This window comes from Carica papaya, chromosome 6, assembly GCF_054855325.1.
Source record: "Carica papaya isolate Zhongbai chromosome 6, ASM5485532v1, whole genome shotgun sequence".
Lineage (NCBI taxonomy): Eukaryota > Viridiplantae > Streptophyta > Magnoliopsida > Brassicales > Caricaceae > Carica > Carica papaya.
The window spans coordinates 3124875-3139091 of NC_142314.1; the positions used below are offsets into that span (position 1 = coordinate 3124875).

At 31.2% G+C, this 14217-nt stretch overlaps 5 protein-coding genes across 5 annotated transcripts; 2 read left to right on the forward strand and 3 right to left on the reverse strand.

The window, feature by feature from the left end:
* Nucleotides 1-1517: 1517 nt before the first annotated feature.
* LOC148253220 (auxin-responsive protein SAUR21-like) lies at nucleotides 1518-2298 on the reverse strand. The gene has a single exon (XM_088221798.1). It carries the CDS (start codon nucleotides 2063-2065, stop codon nucleotides 1787-1789), a length of 279 nt encoding a protein of 92 aa, XP_088077924.1. The 5' UTR covers nucleotides 2066-2298; the 3' UTR covers nucleotides 1518-1786.
* A 1303-nt stretch (nucleotides 2299-3601) lies between these two features.
* LOC110816512 (auxin-responsive protein SAUR21-like) lies at nucleotides 3602-4630 on the reverse strand. Its single transcript, XM_022044734.2, has one exon. The coding sequence runs from the start codon at nucleotides 4174-4176 to the stop codon at nucleotides 3898-3900; it is 279 nt and encodes a 92-aa protein (XP_021900426.1). The 5' UTR covers nucleotides 4177-4630; the 3' UTR covers nucleotides 3602-3897.
* Nucleotides 4631-7707: 3077 nt separating this feature from the next.
* LOC110816506 (SAUR-like auxin-responsive protein family) lies at nucleotides 7708-8553 on the forward strand. The gene has a single exon (XM_022044728.2). It carries the CDS (start codon nucleotides 7980-7982, stop codon nucleotides 8280-8282), a length of 303 nt encoding a protein of 100 aa, XP_021900420.1. The 5' UTR covers nucleotides 7708-7979; the 3' UTR covers nucleotides 8283-8553.
* Nucleotides 8554-10129: 1576 nt separating this feature from the next.
* Nucleotides 10130-10447, reverse strand: LOC148253221 (auxin-responsive protein SAUR21-like). The gene has a single exon (XM_088222258.1). It carries the CDS (start codon nucleotides 10445-10447, stop codon nucleotides 10130-10132), a length of 318 nt encoding a protein of 105 aa, XP_088078384.1.
* Nucleotides 10448-12851: 2404 nt separating this feature from the next.
* Nucleotides 12852-13725, forward strand: LOC148253222 (auxin-induced protein 15A-like). The gene has a single exon (XM_088221856.1). It carries the CDS (start codon nucleotides 13140-13142, stop codon nucleotides 13494-13496), a length of 357 nt encoding a protein of 118 aa, XP_088077982.1. The 5' UTR covers nucleotides 12852-13139; the 3' UTR covers nucleotides 13497-13725.
* The last annotated feature ends 492 nt before the right edge of the window (nucleotides 13726-14217 follow it).

Genomic DNA, 14217 nt, shown 5'->3' on the forward strand with positions numbered 1-14217 from the left:
TAATTTTACCCTATTTTATTATTATTATTATTTTTATTTTCATTAATTTGAATTAAATTAAATTAAAACTTTATAAATTAAATATAAAAAGATTAAACTAAAATTTAATATAAATTAAAAAAAATAAAAAAAATAAATTTGGGTGTTACAGAAACCGGGAAACTTGCAGGTACTTGAGATTGAAACAGGAGATTGTGAAGACCTCTACTTTTACTGAGCTTAGTCGTGTGCTCATATACGGATTGCACGGTCCTTCGGCAATGTTTCACTTCTTAATTTGACATATCCAATAGACATGGTCTTGTTTTCCAAATCATCATGCATAGAAAATTCAAGTGATAATTTGAGTGATTGACCAGGCTATGATGTTTAACATTTATGCCTTGTCTCACCTCGGAAATTAACAAGCAACATCTGATCCCACTTGAAATTAAATCAAAAAGAGGTGATCACCCTCTTGTAATTTCAAGCTAAGCATCTGTTAATGTTCTGTTCTATTTAGAACATGCTTAAGACATCACACGTCTCTCTTTTGCAAGTTGATTATTCGTGCCTACAAAACATGAAAATAATACTGCTATGCCATCTGTGCTTTGACGATTTCTCATGTTTGGATAAACTGCAATCAATCAACGACAAGGGTCAAATCTAGTACACATAATTGCACTAGGCACTGTTACCTTTGCTGCTGCTAAGTATATCACTTATATATCAGGTACAGCAGACCCATTTTTTTACAGTAGTAAGGATCTTAGGAAGTTGCAATTAGTGCATGATCTGCTGCGGTGAATTGGCTTATATGGGGCTGGAAATGAATATTGGCTAATGAAGCATCACATGGTAGTGCTTTCCTGAATGACTTTAAAGAGTTGAATTGTAGAAAAACATGATGCACTAAACTTTAATGGGAAACAGCTAAGGACAGATCAGGAAAGAAAAAAGCAGAGGACCTCTTTTCCTTTCACATAATCACAAAACCTTGTCAAAGTGGATTCACTTCATGTCAATTAAGACCTTGAAGACTAACATAATCACTTAAAGGCAAGTGCTCTGTACTGTTAAGATTCAATCTAAATAAAAAATTGTGTTATTTCTTGCTATCTTCATAAAATTTTGGAAAAATTCGTTCAATTCTGTTATTTTAGGAAAATTTTAGGAAAATAAGCATCTGGGATGTTATAGTTGCAGTAAAATAATTCTCAATCGTATAGATATTTGAACATTTTGAGGCATTTGGTCTGAGATACTATCCGGGTCAGATACTGAGATCATTGGCTGGCTAAACTATCCAAATGAATGAATCAAAGTGACCTGTAGTCTGTACTTGCAACTTTCAAAGTCAAAACGGAAGGTTTGAGCCTAGCTGGACTTGGAGTACCATATAGTACTAGTTATCAGTGGTCATATTTTGTAATGGAAGATTTGAGCTAGTGGAGTTGTATTACTGACAGCACTAGTATATCAATAGATCAATGAGAATCTGTATCACAGAGTTAATGATATGTCAATCATCTTGCTTTACGAAATCTTCTATCTGTCATTAGAATATGCAACTCGATCATGATGATCTCTTACAGAAAAAGGAGAGATAGAACATGTGTTTTTCATGTCAAATGGATTTGATATTTGATCATACTATTTTTATAGGTTACATGGTACTTAGATTCCAGCAGACAATCCGCAATTACATATTTTCTCGGCTCAAAAATCGTGACATAATCTGTTAGTTTCCTGAAGACCTAACTAAGACCCTTTTGTTAGCTTTTCAAATCATCTCTTATGAGGTTCATAAGCTGCAAGTGAGATCTAGGAAAACTTCTTCGCTGCAAGGAATTGTTAGACCACCCATAGGATGATCAAAGCCGAACTCTTCTTCAGCCTGACTTAGCAAATATTGGAATGAAGGATCTTTCAGGTATGAAACGGGTACTACAAATCTCTTCTTCTGACTTTCTCCAACATAAACAGCAAAGTGGCCTTTAGGCACAATTCTGTTCTCTGCTGATAAAAGAACTCGCCTTTGAGCTTGTTTAGCATTAGCGAATCTGGGGAAACGAATAGCCATGATCAGAATTTGATGAATTCTTTTCGAGTAGTACTAGAAGGAGGGGAGCAGTAGCAATGTTGTGTATATAAAACTGAGAAATGTGAAGGAAGATTATGATTTAGATGTGGGAGTCCTTACAGATGAGTGTGTATATATATGGAGATAATGCTATGTAGACAATCTCTTAGATATGGATTGAGTGGCAAAGAGCAGCTATAACATGGGACATGTTAGTAGACATACTTTATGAGAAATCACATGGTATTGCCCACCAAATTATGATGAAATTTCAAAGCTTTATCCTAAACTTGTAATTGATTCATTGCAACTCATCAAAGCTTGTCAAACATAACACTAGTGACCCATTTGACATATATCATTGTATCATTACGTCATGACTTGTTGATTGCGACTGGAAATAACCCGCCATTCGAAAAATTAAAAAAAAAAATCAGATTTGTTTCTAGAGTATTCTGATATTTGCTTAGCTATAAGGATAAGTCACTATAAATGCTACATGTTTCTGCCATGCTAGCATTAGATTAACACTGGAGCAAGTAGCTAGTAACAAGTGAAGACAAAAAAACAGTCAACTATTTCTTTAGCCTGTGGGACACTGTTCTGATATAAACAATCCAAGCATGATGCTGGTTGGTGATGATCATTTTGAACTTATTTATGGCTGAGTTTAAGTGTGATAGGCTGAATTGAAGCACAAAATAGACTGATCATGTGATTCATGTACACAATTATATATTTAGACAAGCTAATTAGTAGACAAAAAGAATCCCTTTGTTCTTCTATGGGGAAACTTCAATAGAGTTATTCTAATAGGGATGATGGTCTAGGGGACCGGAATTCAAGTTCCCACCACCCTCCCGCCCCCCAAATCGAGAGATACACTTATTACCAGGCTATGTCTATAGATGCTATTTGTTTATAGTGATAACTGATTAGAATAAGATTGTTAAATTACTAAATATCTAAGTTGGCGGATAAGATATTTATGTTCCAAATGGCTATTAGCTATGTTACCATATAGCAAGAACCATAATTCTAGTAAGTTGCTAAAAAAGAATGGCCTTCAGGATGCAACTGAAAACAAAGTCTATGAAGTTCACATGACAGTGTCCTACTACATGCCTTGTCATTGTCGAATCATTTTCCAGACGATCAAAGGCTGATGCATATGGAGATGCTGCTGTTGTAAAAGGCATGATTGATTCAGGGGACCCTTTTTTGGTGATCAACTAGTGATCTACAGAAATCAATAGTACTTGGAGTACTAAATGAATAATTCGAAAAGTCTATTGGTTTTAGGTGCTCGAGCTCAAGTCATTAATTTCTAATTTACCCATAGTGCATGATGTTGGTGCTAGCAAGGTCAGAAGTCCATGAATTGGTGGATTGACTTTTTTAAGATTAAGTAATTAAGCCTCTTGCTTTGTGCCTTAAGTTGGAGTTGAATCTCACCTAGGTTGTGAAGGGTCAATGAACCTGAAGAAAATAATCTCCCACTACTTTGTGTAATAATATGAATAATAAATTGAATCATTTTCTCATAAATTAATCTTTTAAGAAAATTATTTATAATTTAGCAATTGATAATGGCATCAGAACTCAAGATACTAGTTTCTTAAATGTGCCATTAGCAGACAAGATTAAGTAGAGGACAGAAAATTTCTAAATTCCAGTTAATATAAATACTTGAACTAAGAAGAATTTAGGGAAGTAACAATATGTACATAGGCAAACACTATGTATATATCTGCTCTCTTTACAAAATCGTTTAGCACTGTAAGCAGTGGTTACAGTACTAATGTATAGTCCTGTACTAGCCATTATTGATCCTAGCAATTACAAGTTAGGCGAATGAATACTTCTTCACTGCACGGGATGGTGACACCGCCCATTGGATGATTGAATCCGAACTCTTCTTCTGCCTGATTGAGCAAGCTTTGAAATGAAGGATGCTTCAGGAATGAGATTGGCACAACAAATCTTTTCTTCTGAGTCTCTCCAACATAAACCGCAAAATGACCTTTTGGTACTTTGTTGGTCTCTGGAGATGAAAGAATTCGCCTAACCATCTGTTTTGAGCTAAGAATCTTAGGCAAGTGAATAGCCATGTGTTTGAAAGTTGTAAGGCAGCTTTTTGGAATTTTTAGGACTTTCGAGAAGGAATAGAGGCTTATACTTTGTGACTATCCTCGAATGGGATAATTATATATTTATATGTATGGATATGCATAATGGATAGGAGCAGAAGCTGTGAGGGCAATAATCTAAAATGGGTTGAGTGGGGAAGAGTACAACTGTAATGGGGTCTGTTTAAAGGACATGTACCTTTAAGACTCACATGGTTTTGTCCACCAACTATTGATAAGTTCTTAATGGATTTCATTGCTGTAACTTTTCTGTAAAAGAAAAATCATCATGTATGATTAACTCCCAGATGAAATTACTACAGAAAAAAAAGAGATTCATGATGATATTTCATAATGATGAGACTCAAACGAGCACTTAATAGTCGGATCTTGCCAATATTTCTTTTAGCAGACAATATCTTGCCCTTTACTTTATTGATTAAACTTTCCAACCAAACAAACAGAAAAGCCATAATAACCAATCTGCTCATTATACCAACCGGACATAATCACAGACAAGACTTTTGTTCATGCGGTCAAGATGCTTTGACTCGTATGGGATTGAGGAGTTGTTGAAGATCATATGAACTTGGGCTTAATAGAAAAGCTGATAGTTCAAAATAAACCAGGAATCAAACAAAGGTCCTATCTTTTCTAATGTGCCACGGTCTAGACATTAATCGATTGTATGCATCGAGACTTGTTAGTTAAAGCTATTGTAGAAATCAATCGAGTATAGCCAATTATCAGAAAAAATTTAAACTAACAAAAAATAATCAAGAATATTAATACATTTATTCACACGCAAGTTACAGACTCGTCACGACATGTGCTAGCTTAAATTTTACTAATGGAATGTGAATTTGATTCAAAAAAGTACTAGCATGATGCGGGTAAATGAATACCATGTGAAATCATCGATTGTAATATGATCCAGATATTTTTTATTTTTTATTCCATAATTTAGTGGATCAACCTGATAATTCTGTTTCGAGATCACAATTTAAAACTAACTGTAATAAATGATTGACCAGCTTGAAACGACACCTTTTAACTACGAGTTAATTACATTTTGAATAAATAAGTACTCATTCTTCTGCTAAAGTAACAGTAGGAGTGTAAACTTGTCAGCATACTTTGCGGTTGCTTGTAGTCACAAAATGCTTATCCCTTAGCTGCCTTAGGTGCCCTCTTTACCCAATTTCAACTTGACATGTCGGAGCATAAGACAAGCTGTTAGGCTTCAGAAATTGTCAAGAAGGGTCCAAAGACAATCAGAATTATAACAATGACATTTGAAATTCTTTCAAGAAGCTTTCAACTGGAAAATTCCAGTCCAGTTTCAAAGCTCGAACCCAGTTTTTCGGATGTTGTTTTTCAGCAAACATGTACGGCTCTTTTGCTGGATCAACCGCCCCCTTCGATAAATACAAATAAACATGATAGGTAATGATAACTTTCTTCTTTTAAAACATTGAACTAAGCTGCTTCTGGTATTAAACTTAAGTACTTAGCAAGTCATATTAAGGTACTGCATTTGTATAGCTGTTTAAGATATATCCAGATTCATTGCCTTTGATACATATAGACAAATCTTGCATACCATGTGATGATCACCCTTCAATTTTTCAAGGGCGGTTTATGATTGATTCCTCTATATTGATCGGACAACGTGGCTTCTTCGTTATCCCACTCATCGGTTCATCTCCGAATATGATAGTGACACAGAAAAGAACTCATATTATTTAACCTTGTATTGCATTTGTCTTAAATGTTCTTGTCTAGCCTTGAAAGTGACAGACCAGAGAAGACAATTAGGATCAAATGATAGATATCTACAGGTTCCAAGAGTAAATGATAGAGTGAACAAGCAATTTTCCTCATAGTTTCCGATTAATAAACTAAATTCTTTGTTAGAACTCGAATTCTTTTTTATGTTTTCAAATTTTTCTTGTCTTGATTCAAGAACTTCCCGGAATGATTATTTAAATAAAAAAAAAAAAAAACAAAGAAGACTTTGTTACAATAACATTTTTAATAATTTTTTTTTATCACAATTTGATTCTCGACATTATACATCTGTTTCAAACTTGCAATTTTTATTCAAATAGTAATAAAAAAGGTTATAAAAAAAATACAAGACCGTATTTAAATAATTTAATTCCCAAACTATAGGTAGATGATATAGTTTAAGTCCCCGACGTTTGTTAATGTCACAAAGTAGCTTTTCAAATTTTGCATTTATTTAAAGCTACACTATTGAGCTTACTTTTTATTTTTAATAGCATACAATATAAATGCACCATGTATTCATTATAATTGGTTAAAAAATTTATCATTACTACCATTTGTAATATATCGAGCCCAATAATTTTTGAATTCAAATCACTAACTCTGAATAGTTCAAATTCAACTTATTATTAATATATAATTTTATACCAATTTTTTTTTTTTTTTGTGATCTTCTACTTTTTTAAAAAAAAAATAATATTTTATTTTTAGAGTAATTCCACTTAGTTGAGAATATAATAACCAAATATTTAACATAAAATAGTTGAAAATTGATTGGAAAAAAATCTTGTGGATCTCCAATCATTCATACACTTACAAATTTTGATAATTTTTGAATTATAATAAACTTAATGGCCATACTGCTGATGAACATTTTCATCATTTTAAATTCCACCGATTTAAAAAAAAAAAAAGAAAAAAGAAAAAGAAGAAACCATAGATAGTTGAATAAACTATTCATGCATATATTAATATCCAAAGACCTAGATGAAGAGTAAATTATGATTTTGAGATACACTGATCTTAATCAGACCATTGTTATTGTCAACTTCCTACACCATAACACCAACACCTGTGGTCTACATTCTAAGTCATAATTTACTTAATTAAATGAAAAAATTTTGAATATCTCTGTGTGTGTGTGTATGTAATATACATATATAATGAAACCCAGTGGTGTTGACAAGCTTTTTTCTAATTAAATCATTAATTAGGGTTCTGACTTTAAGTCACTTCCAATTAGATTAGTCAAAATTGAAAAACAATTTGAGGGTTATGACCCAAATTATTGGCTTCAAGTTTATCTAATTTGAAATGGGTAATCTCCAAATTTAAGACAAATTCAAATTGTAGGGTAGTAGTGCCACAAAAGTTAGTTGGCTAGTTGGCACAAAAGAGGCCAGGGAATGGCATAAGCACTAGTCTAAGTTCAATGGTTCATTGAACAATCAAATATATATACACACACACACACACACACACACATATATATATATATATATGAATCTTTGATTCTCTCTTTTATTGATAGGAGCCTTATTGTCAAGAACATGCCTAGCACCATAAAGTCATTGCTTCCCTTGACCAAAAACAGAAAAGGCAAATTAGCATACTTAAATATTTATATTTATATATTCTCACCACAAGTTGTCCTATTTCTCTTCCTTTTCTTTTTTTTTTCTTTGGTTTATCAAGGTGGTAGGGTAGGGTGCCCTGAAACAGACAAGGCACCAGCATGTGAACCTTAACCAATTCCTACACCTGATATGTTTCTCAACATTCCTCAATGACTTCTCTTCTATCCACTTTTAAGGTTTGAACCTCCCTCTCTCTATATATCTCTCTTCCTATATATATGTATATATATATATAACTTCACGTACTAAAAATACCAACCCAATAAAGACTTTACCTATCTCTACATACCCATCTTCTACATCATTCATATCATACACATACATACATCTAATTTCTTTGTAATTTTCACTTGTAAAATGGGAATCCAACTAATGGGACTAGCAAGCGCGAAGCAAAAGCTGCAACGAACACTTTCTGCGAGGATCGCGAGTGTTTTGGCCACGAGTAATGTTCCGAAAGGCCATGTTGCTGTTTATGTCGGAGAAAATTACCAACGGACGAGGTTTGTGATACCGATATCGTACTTGAACCATCCTTTGTTTCTGGATTTGCTGCATAGAGCAGAGGAGGAGTTTGGATTTGATCATCCAATGGGAGGTCTCACACTTCCTTGTAGTGAAGACTACTTCATTGCTCTAACTTCATCTTTGAATTGTTGATTGATTTTAAATTTTGGTAGAAGCAAAATGGCTTGGCATGGCTCAAATTAATCTGCAGGGCAATTATCAAATCGTCCAAATTGAAAATTAATATTAAAAAAAAAAAAAACAAGAAAACAGAATGATTTGAGACAGTCCATGAAGCTAGCTACAGTGTCTTCAATTTTGTAATTTTTCTGGGTTCTTTTTAATTTGTTTGCATATTGAAATCCATGTAATTTGTAAATAACTTGTTGAAAGTATTATATAATTAAATTACTTTTCATCTTTAGTTGATCACCACATATTTCATTACCCTTCTGATTTCCTCTGTATCTGGGGTACAAAATTCCTGTTCTGGGATTCCAAAAAAAGTTAAAAGGGTATATGCCTTTATATGTATGTGTATATATATATATATATGTAGATATAGATATGTAAAAGGGTAAAGCCTAGATAATATATAAAGGATCACAATTTGCATGTGTTGCTAGAAAAAGACAATAACAAGCAACATGGGGAAATTGAGTAAAGAATTCTTCTAAAAAACAAAATATATTACAAACAGCTGGAAAGAACAAGAATTTCAAGCTTGGAAAAAGATTTGATGAGTTTGACTATTTCTATCTCCAGCTCTACCTCAGTTCCACACTCTGTATTTAATTTTATAACTGGCTTTTTAATGGGTAAAAATTATATATCTGCGCGTATTCCCTGTATCTATCTGTGTATATGTGCATGATCGTTTCTCTGCTTTCACCAGTTTTTTTTTTTAACTTTTGAAGGTGGCCGTCATTATTTTCTGTATTTTATTATTTGCTGCAATTGAATTAAGTTTTTTTTTCCTTTTCTTTTTCTTTTTTAACAGAAAAAAATGAGATTAAAAACATTTTTTTTTAAATTCAGTCTAATTATTTTAATTAAATAAATTTAAATATTATAATTTTTTTTTTATTTATAAAAATAATAAACTTACTAATATTTACCTGAATTTGTTTTTGTATTCTTATTAAATCTGAGTAGTAATTATTTATTATTATTAATTTATAGTATATTTATAAGATTTATTTTTAATAAAATTCAGACTCTAATTTTTAAAGAAAACATAATTATGAGGGTTTTTGAGTGCTCTGCGGTACATTATGAACTGCATTCTTTGCGATTCGCATTTGCGGCTGAAAACTAAAGTGCAGTTGATACAGAATCTGAAAAAGCAAAATCCTGCTGACAGACAGGGATGAGAGTCCAAGGACAGTTCGTATCATCTAGTCAAACTTTTCATTATATATACGACTTATATATACATATACAGACACACACACACATATATATATATATATATGGTTTAGTATCACTCACTGACTCCCATTATAACAGTCTGTTTGTTGGGATGGAATAAGTAAACTATATATATATTATATAATAATAAATGAAGATACAAAATATGGAAACAAAATCTTCATCGAAAAAATATGAAAACAAAATTTAAGATGGTTACATTTACATAATGTATCAAGTTAGAGGTATATGTTTTTAGAACAACAAATAAATTCAGATAATATATATATATATATACATTCACACATATTATATTACATACATGCATGTGAATAGTTAATTATGAAGATTTATTCCGATGAAGATTAACTGAAATTAGTAATTAATTTTGAACATGATTCTGATCAATAAATCAAGAGAAAGACTAAACACTGATAATATTCAAACTTCTCCAGGATCATATACATAAAAATATATATATATATATATATAACTCCTTCAAATCAAATATTAGTTCATTTACAAAAATTAGCCAAAACAATAATCTTGATTTGGGAAATGATTAAAAGAAAAACACACCACAGAATTATTTAATTTAATTTTGAGGTAAGATATATGAATTCATCTTCAGGGCAAGGAATCATGAGTCTATCCATCCGCTGATCAAATCCAAATTCTTCCTCAGCCTGACTCAACAATGCTTGGAAAACTGGCTGCTTTAAGTACGATAATGGAACCACAAACCTTTTTTTCTCCTCCTCCTCTTTCTCCCCAACGTAAACCGCAAAATGCCCTCTCGGCACATCTTCCCCTCTCCTCGAATGTGTCGACGACGACGACGACAACGATAATTGTTTTCTCGAAATCTGCCTTGCATGAAAAATCATCTCTCCGAATCGAATTCCCATTTGGGTCTCACTTACTGAAGCAAAAAAAAAAAAAAAAAAAAAAAAAAAAAATCAATGGGAAGAATACCTTCTTACATTTGATTTTTGAATAAGATGTACTAATCGAAAAAAACTAATATGATCTTTTTGAGATATCTCAGGCCAAAATTTGAGAGTACAATTGTTGTAGGTTTAGAAAGAGAGTGAAGTCAAAGCAACAAGGTAAAAGATTTGAGTCTTTTTGTTTTTGCCATTTTTGGGCAATGTTATATATAGGGAGAGTATGGCACGGTAGTATGATATGTTTTTGCATGGCTGCGGCTATGTAATATAATATCTATATGTGCTTTATCGTGACATTATAATATGTACAGGGTGGGGCCCAAATTAATATATATACATACAAATTTGAGGAATTAATATATATTGCCCCCACTGGTTTTCACGTCTCTAGAAATTAAAGAGCCGGGATTGAGGCACGTTGTTGATGTCAGTGTGGGAGAGAGATTGATCCGAAAATTCATGGATATTGTTTTGTTATTTCTTATAATTTTCTTTCAAGTAATTTTTGTATTTAAATTATTACAATCATGAGAATATGGAGCTGTGGTTTTGAACCGGACCTCTTCTAATTCTTCTGCATGCATAATATAATATTCACTGCCCGTATATCTCCACCTACACCCCTAATGACAATATATATATATACATACATACATATTTACGTGTAATATATCATTCGTTTGTTATTTTTCATCTCATCATATATATAATTAAGTAGTTATGGTAATAAGAAAAGAGTTCTTAAAATTGTCAAGACTCATATTAGTTCGAGTCGGATGAGTTTAAGAAGATGAAGAAAATTTTTTAAAAAAATTACAATAATATGAATAAATAATTAATTAAAATATTAATAATTTTTTAAAATAATAAAAAATTAGTAGCCCACCAACTAGCTTGGACCATATATATATATATATATATATCCACCAAATGGGCTAAAGAGGGGTGGGGCAAACCTAGCCCAGAAATCTTATTAATTTTTTTTTTTTTTTGGTTTTCTGTCATATATTTATAAATTTATGAATAACGTAATCTTCATGTATCTATTTGAGCATCTATATATATATATATATATATTATATTATCATTCACACGTAATTTAATAAAATTGCTAAAAATCATGTTGATAAAAAGAGCTAGTTTAATATTTCGACAGTTGAAAATTAGATTTGTAATCTCAACCTCCTATGATTCTTTATTTTATATATATATATATATATATATATATATATATATATATACACACACACACACATACACAGTAAAATAATTAAAATAATTAAAAAAAAATTAAACAACAATTGGGTCGGATCTAAATGATCTATCGTTTGATTCAAGAATATTTAAAGATAATTTTTTTTAATTGGGAAAATGGAAAAAGAAATTAGATTTTGAAGCATGTGAAATAATTAAATATAATTTATTTGAATTTTCAGTTGGAGACATGTGCCCCTAAATTCATTACAATTTGCCCCCTTAAAAAAAACCCGCCGTCACCAAACTTAGTTTTCTGCCTTTTTTACAAATCACAAAATTACAACTAACATTCCCCATGCACGTATATATATATATATATAAATATATATATATTTGTTTTCCTTCCTGTAATTTCATTCTTCATGTGATCACTTGATTGATAATTTCCAGAAATAGAATCGTCCACGATCCCAGTAATTATTGATGATGTTTTATAAAAAAAAAAATTCATATTATTTTATATATAAAATGTTATTAATCGTCAGCTACTATACTATATATATATATATGTATATATTATTAAATCTAGTTTTTTTTTTTTTATATATGTAAGATTATAATATACTCTAACAACACGAGGACTGAAAACTGGGAAGTCAAGCCCAATCTCTTGTGATATTACTGCCATTATTTATATCCTTATAAAAAAAATTGATTTTAAATGCACCAATTTAATAATAATAAAAAGAAAATAATTTAAACCAGATCTTAATTACATACTAATACAAAATTACAAAACACGAAATCATGCATTAATCAATAATCTTTTTCTGTTGTATATGATTCAAGTTCGTTATCTTTTTATTTTGTTTCTGCATTTTAAATGTTTAATACATAGAAATAAGTTATAATCTCTATTTTTGATATTTACATAAAATGTTATGTGTGTGTGTGTGTGTATGTATATATATATATATATATATATGTATTCTGTTCTTGTTCATCATCATCCATTTAAACCCGCCAGCCTTGCCTTCCGATCTTCTCCTCTCCCTGCACCATTTAATGCCTGCCAACAAAAAATTGGTCTGCATTTTAGCTACTTACCGGGTCCATATATACATGTATCACTATACATACACCACGCGGATATATGATATGACAAAAAATATACATTAATTTTCGTTTTTGATAAGAACAAACATTTACTATTTTATATTTTACGCTTCTTCCAACTGTAAATCTGTAGCTAGCCATACATTACAAACTTATAACAGCTTCTAATCCAAACCCATGAAAACCACGCGGATTATTTCCTGTATGGGTCTCAGAAAACTCATCAACTTCATTTGATTATGATCCCTTCCTCTCCGTCAATATATATGTATATATACATCACATTTCCGTACATATACAACACCCTCTTGAAATAACATACACAACACCCATACATATGTTATTTGAGATGGGTATTCGGTCATTGATGATAAACATATCAAGTACTACGCAAATCTCCAAGCTGCAATCTCTTCTTCTCCATAGAAACCAACCAGTTGCACCAAAGGGTCATGTTGCAGTTTACGTCGGAGATGAGTTGCAGATGAAGAGATTCGTGGTGCCGATTTCTTACTTGAATCATCCGTGTTTTATAAATTTGCTGAAGCGTGCGGAGGAGGAGTTTGGATTTAATCATCCCATGGGTGGCCTCACCATTCCATGCAAAGAAGATGTATTCATCGATCTCACTTCTAGGGTTGCTTTGTTCATTTTGAAGAACGATCAATTATCTCCCTGCAACTCTCAATCATAATTAATCTTGATTCAATTTATTTTCCCAGTCTGGTTTTGTTCTAGTTCTTATGCATTAGTATATACGCATTTATCTCTATCTGTTCTTTGCATGTGTGTATATTATATACACACACATATATATATATGTGTGTATATTTTATATGATGTATCGGTTTTTGTAAAATTTGAACGTTAATGTGCATGTAATTAATTTATGGAGCTTGTATGGAACCATAATATTTTATAGTTATGGAAATCTTTTTTAAGGAAACGATATATATATATATATATATATATATACACACACGAGAAGAACACAGTATTGTAGTTATGGAAATGCTAGGACTAGGACGCTACAATTATGAGTGAATGCATGTGATGATATATAATTGACATACCCAGAGATAAATTAGAACGTGAAATGATGAAACTGAGCACATGTGCTTGTAGAATTATTGCTGATTGCTCCAAGAAAATCAACATATAATATATTTTTAACCAAAACTTCTTGCAATTTTTTATTATTGTACTAAAAAAATATTTTCTAAATTTTTTTAAAAATTATTTTTAGACAATTTTTGAGAATATATATATATTTTTTTCTATCTGTGCCCTATATACATGTGTGTGTATTTACAGATAATTTATAAATTTATATCCATTTATTGTATAATGTTTTTAATTTGCGGTAAAAATATTTTCTTTAACTAATTTCCCAGACAAAATTAATTATTTTCTGA

Bases quoted from the DNA above. Each gene is read 5' to 3' on its own strand.
- LOC148253220 (XM_088221798.1), bottom strand. From the start codon at position 2,065: ATGGCTATTCGTTTCCCCAGATTCGCTAATGCTAAACAAGCTCAAAGG.
- LOC110816512 (XM_022044734.2), bottom strand. From the start codon at position 4,176: ATGGCTATTCACTTGCCTAAGATTCTTAGCTCAAAACAGATGGTTAGG.
- LOC148253222 (XM_088221856.1), top strand. From the start codon at position 13,140: ATGTTATTTGAGATGGGTATTCGGTCATTGATGATAAACATATCAAGT.
- LOC110816506 (XM_022044728.2), top strand. From the start codon at position 7,980: ATGGGAATCCAACTAATGGGACTAGCAAGCGCGAAGCAAAAGCTGCAA.
- LOC148253221 (XM_088222258.1), bottom strand. From the start codon at position 10,447: ATGGGAATTCGATTCGGAGAGATGATTTTTCATGCAAGGCAGATTTCG.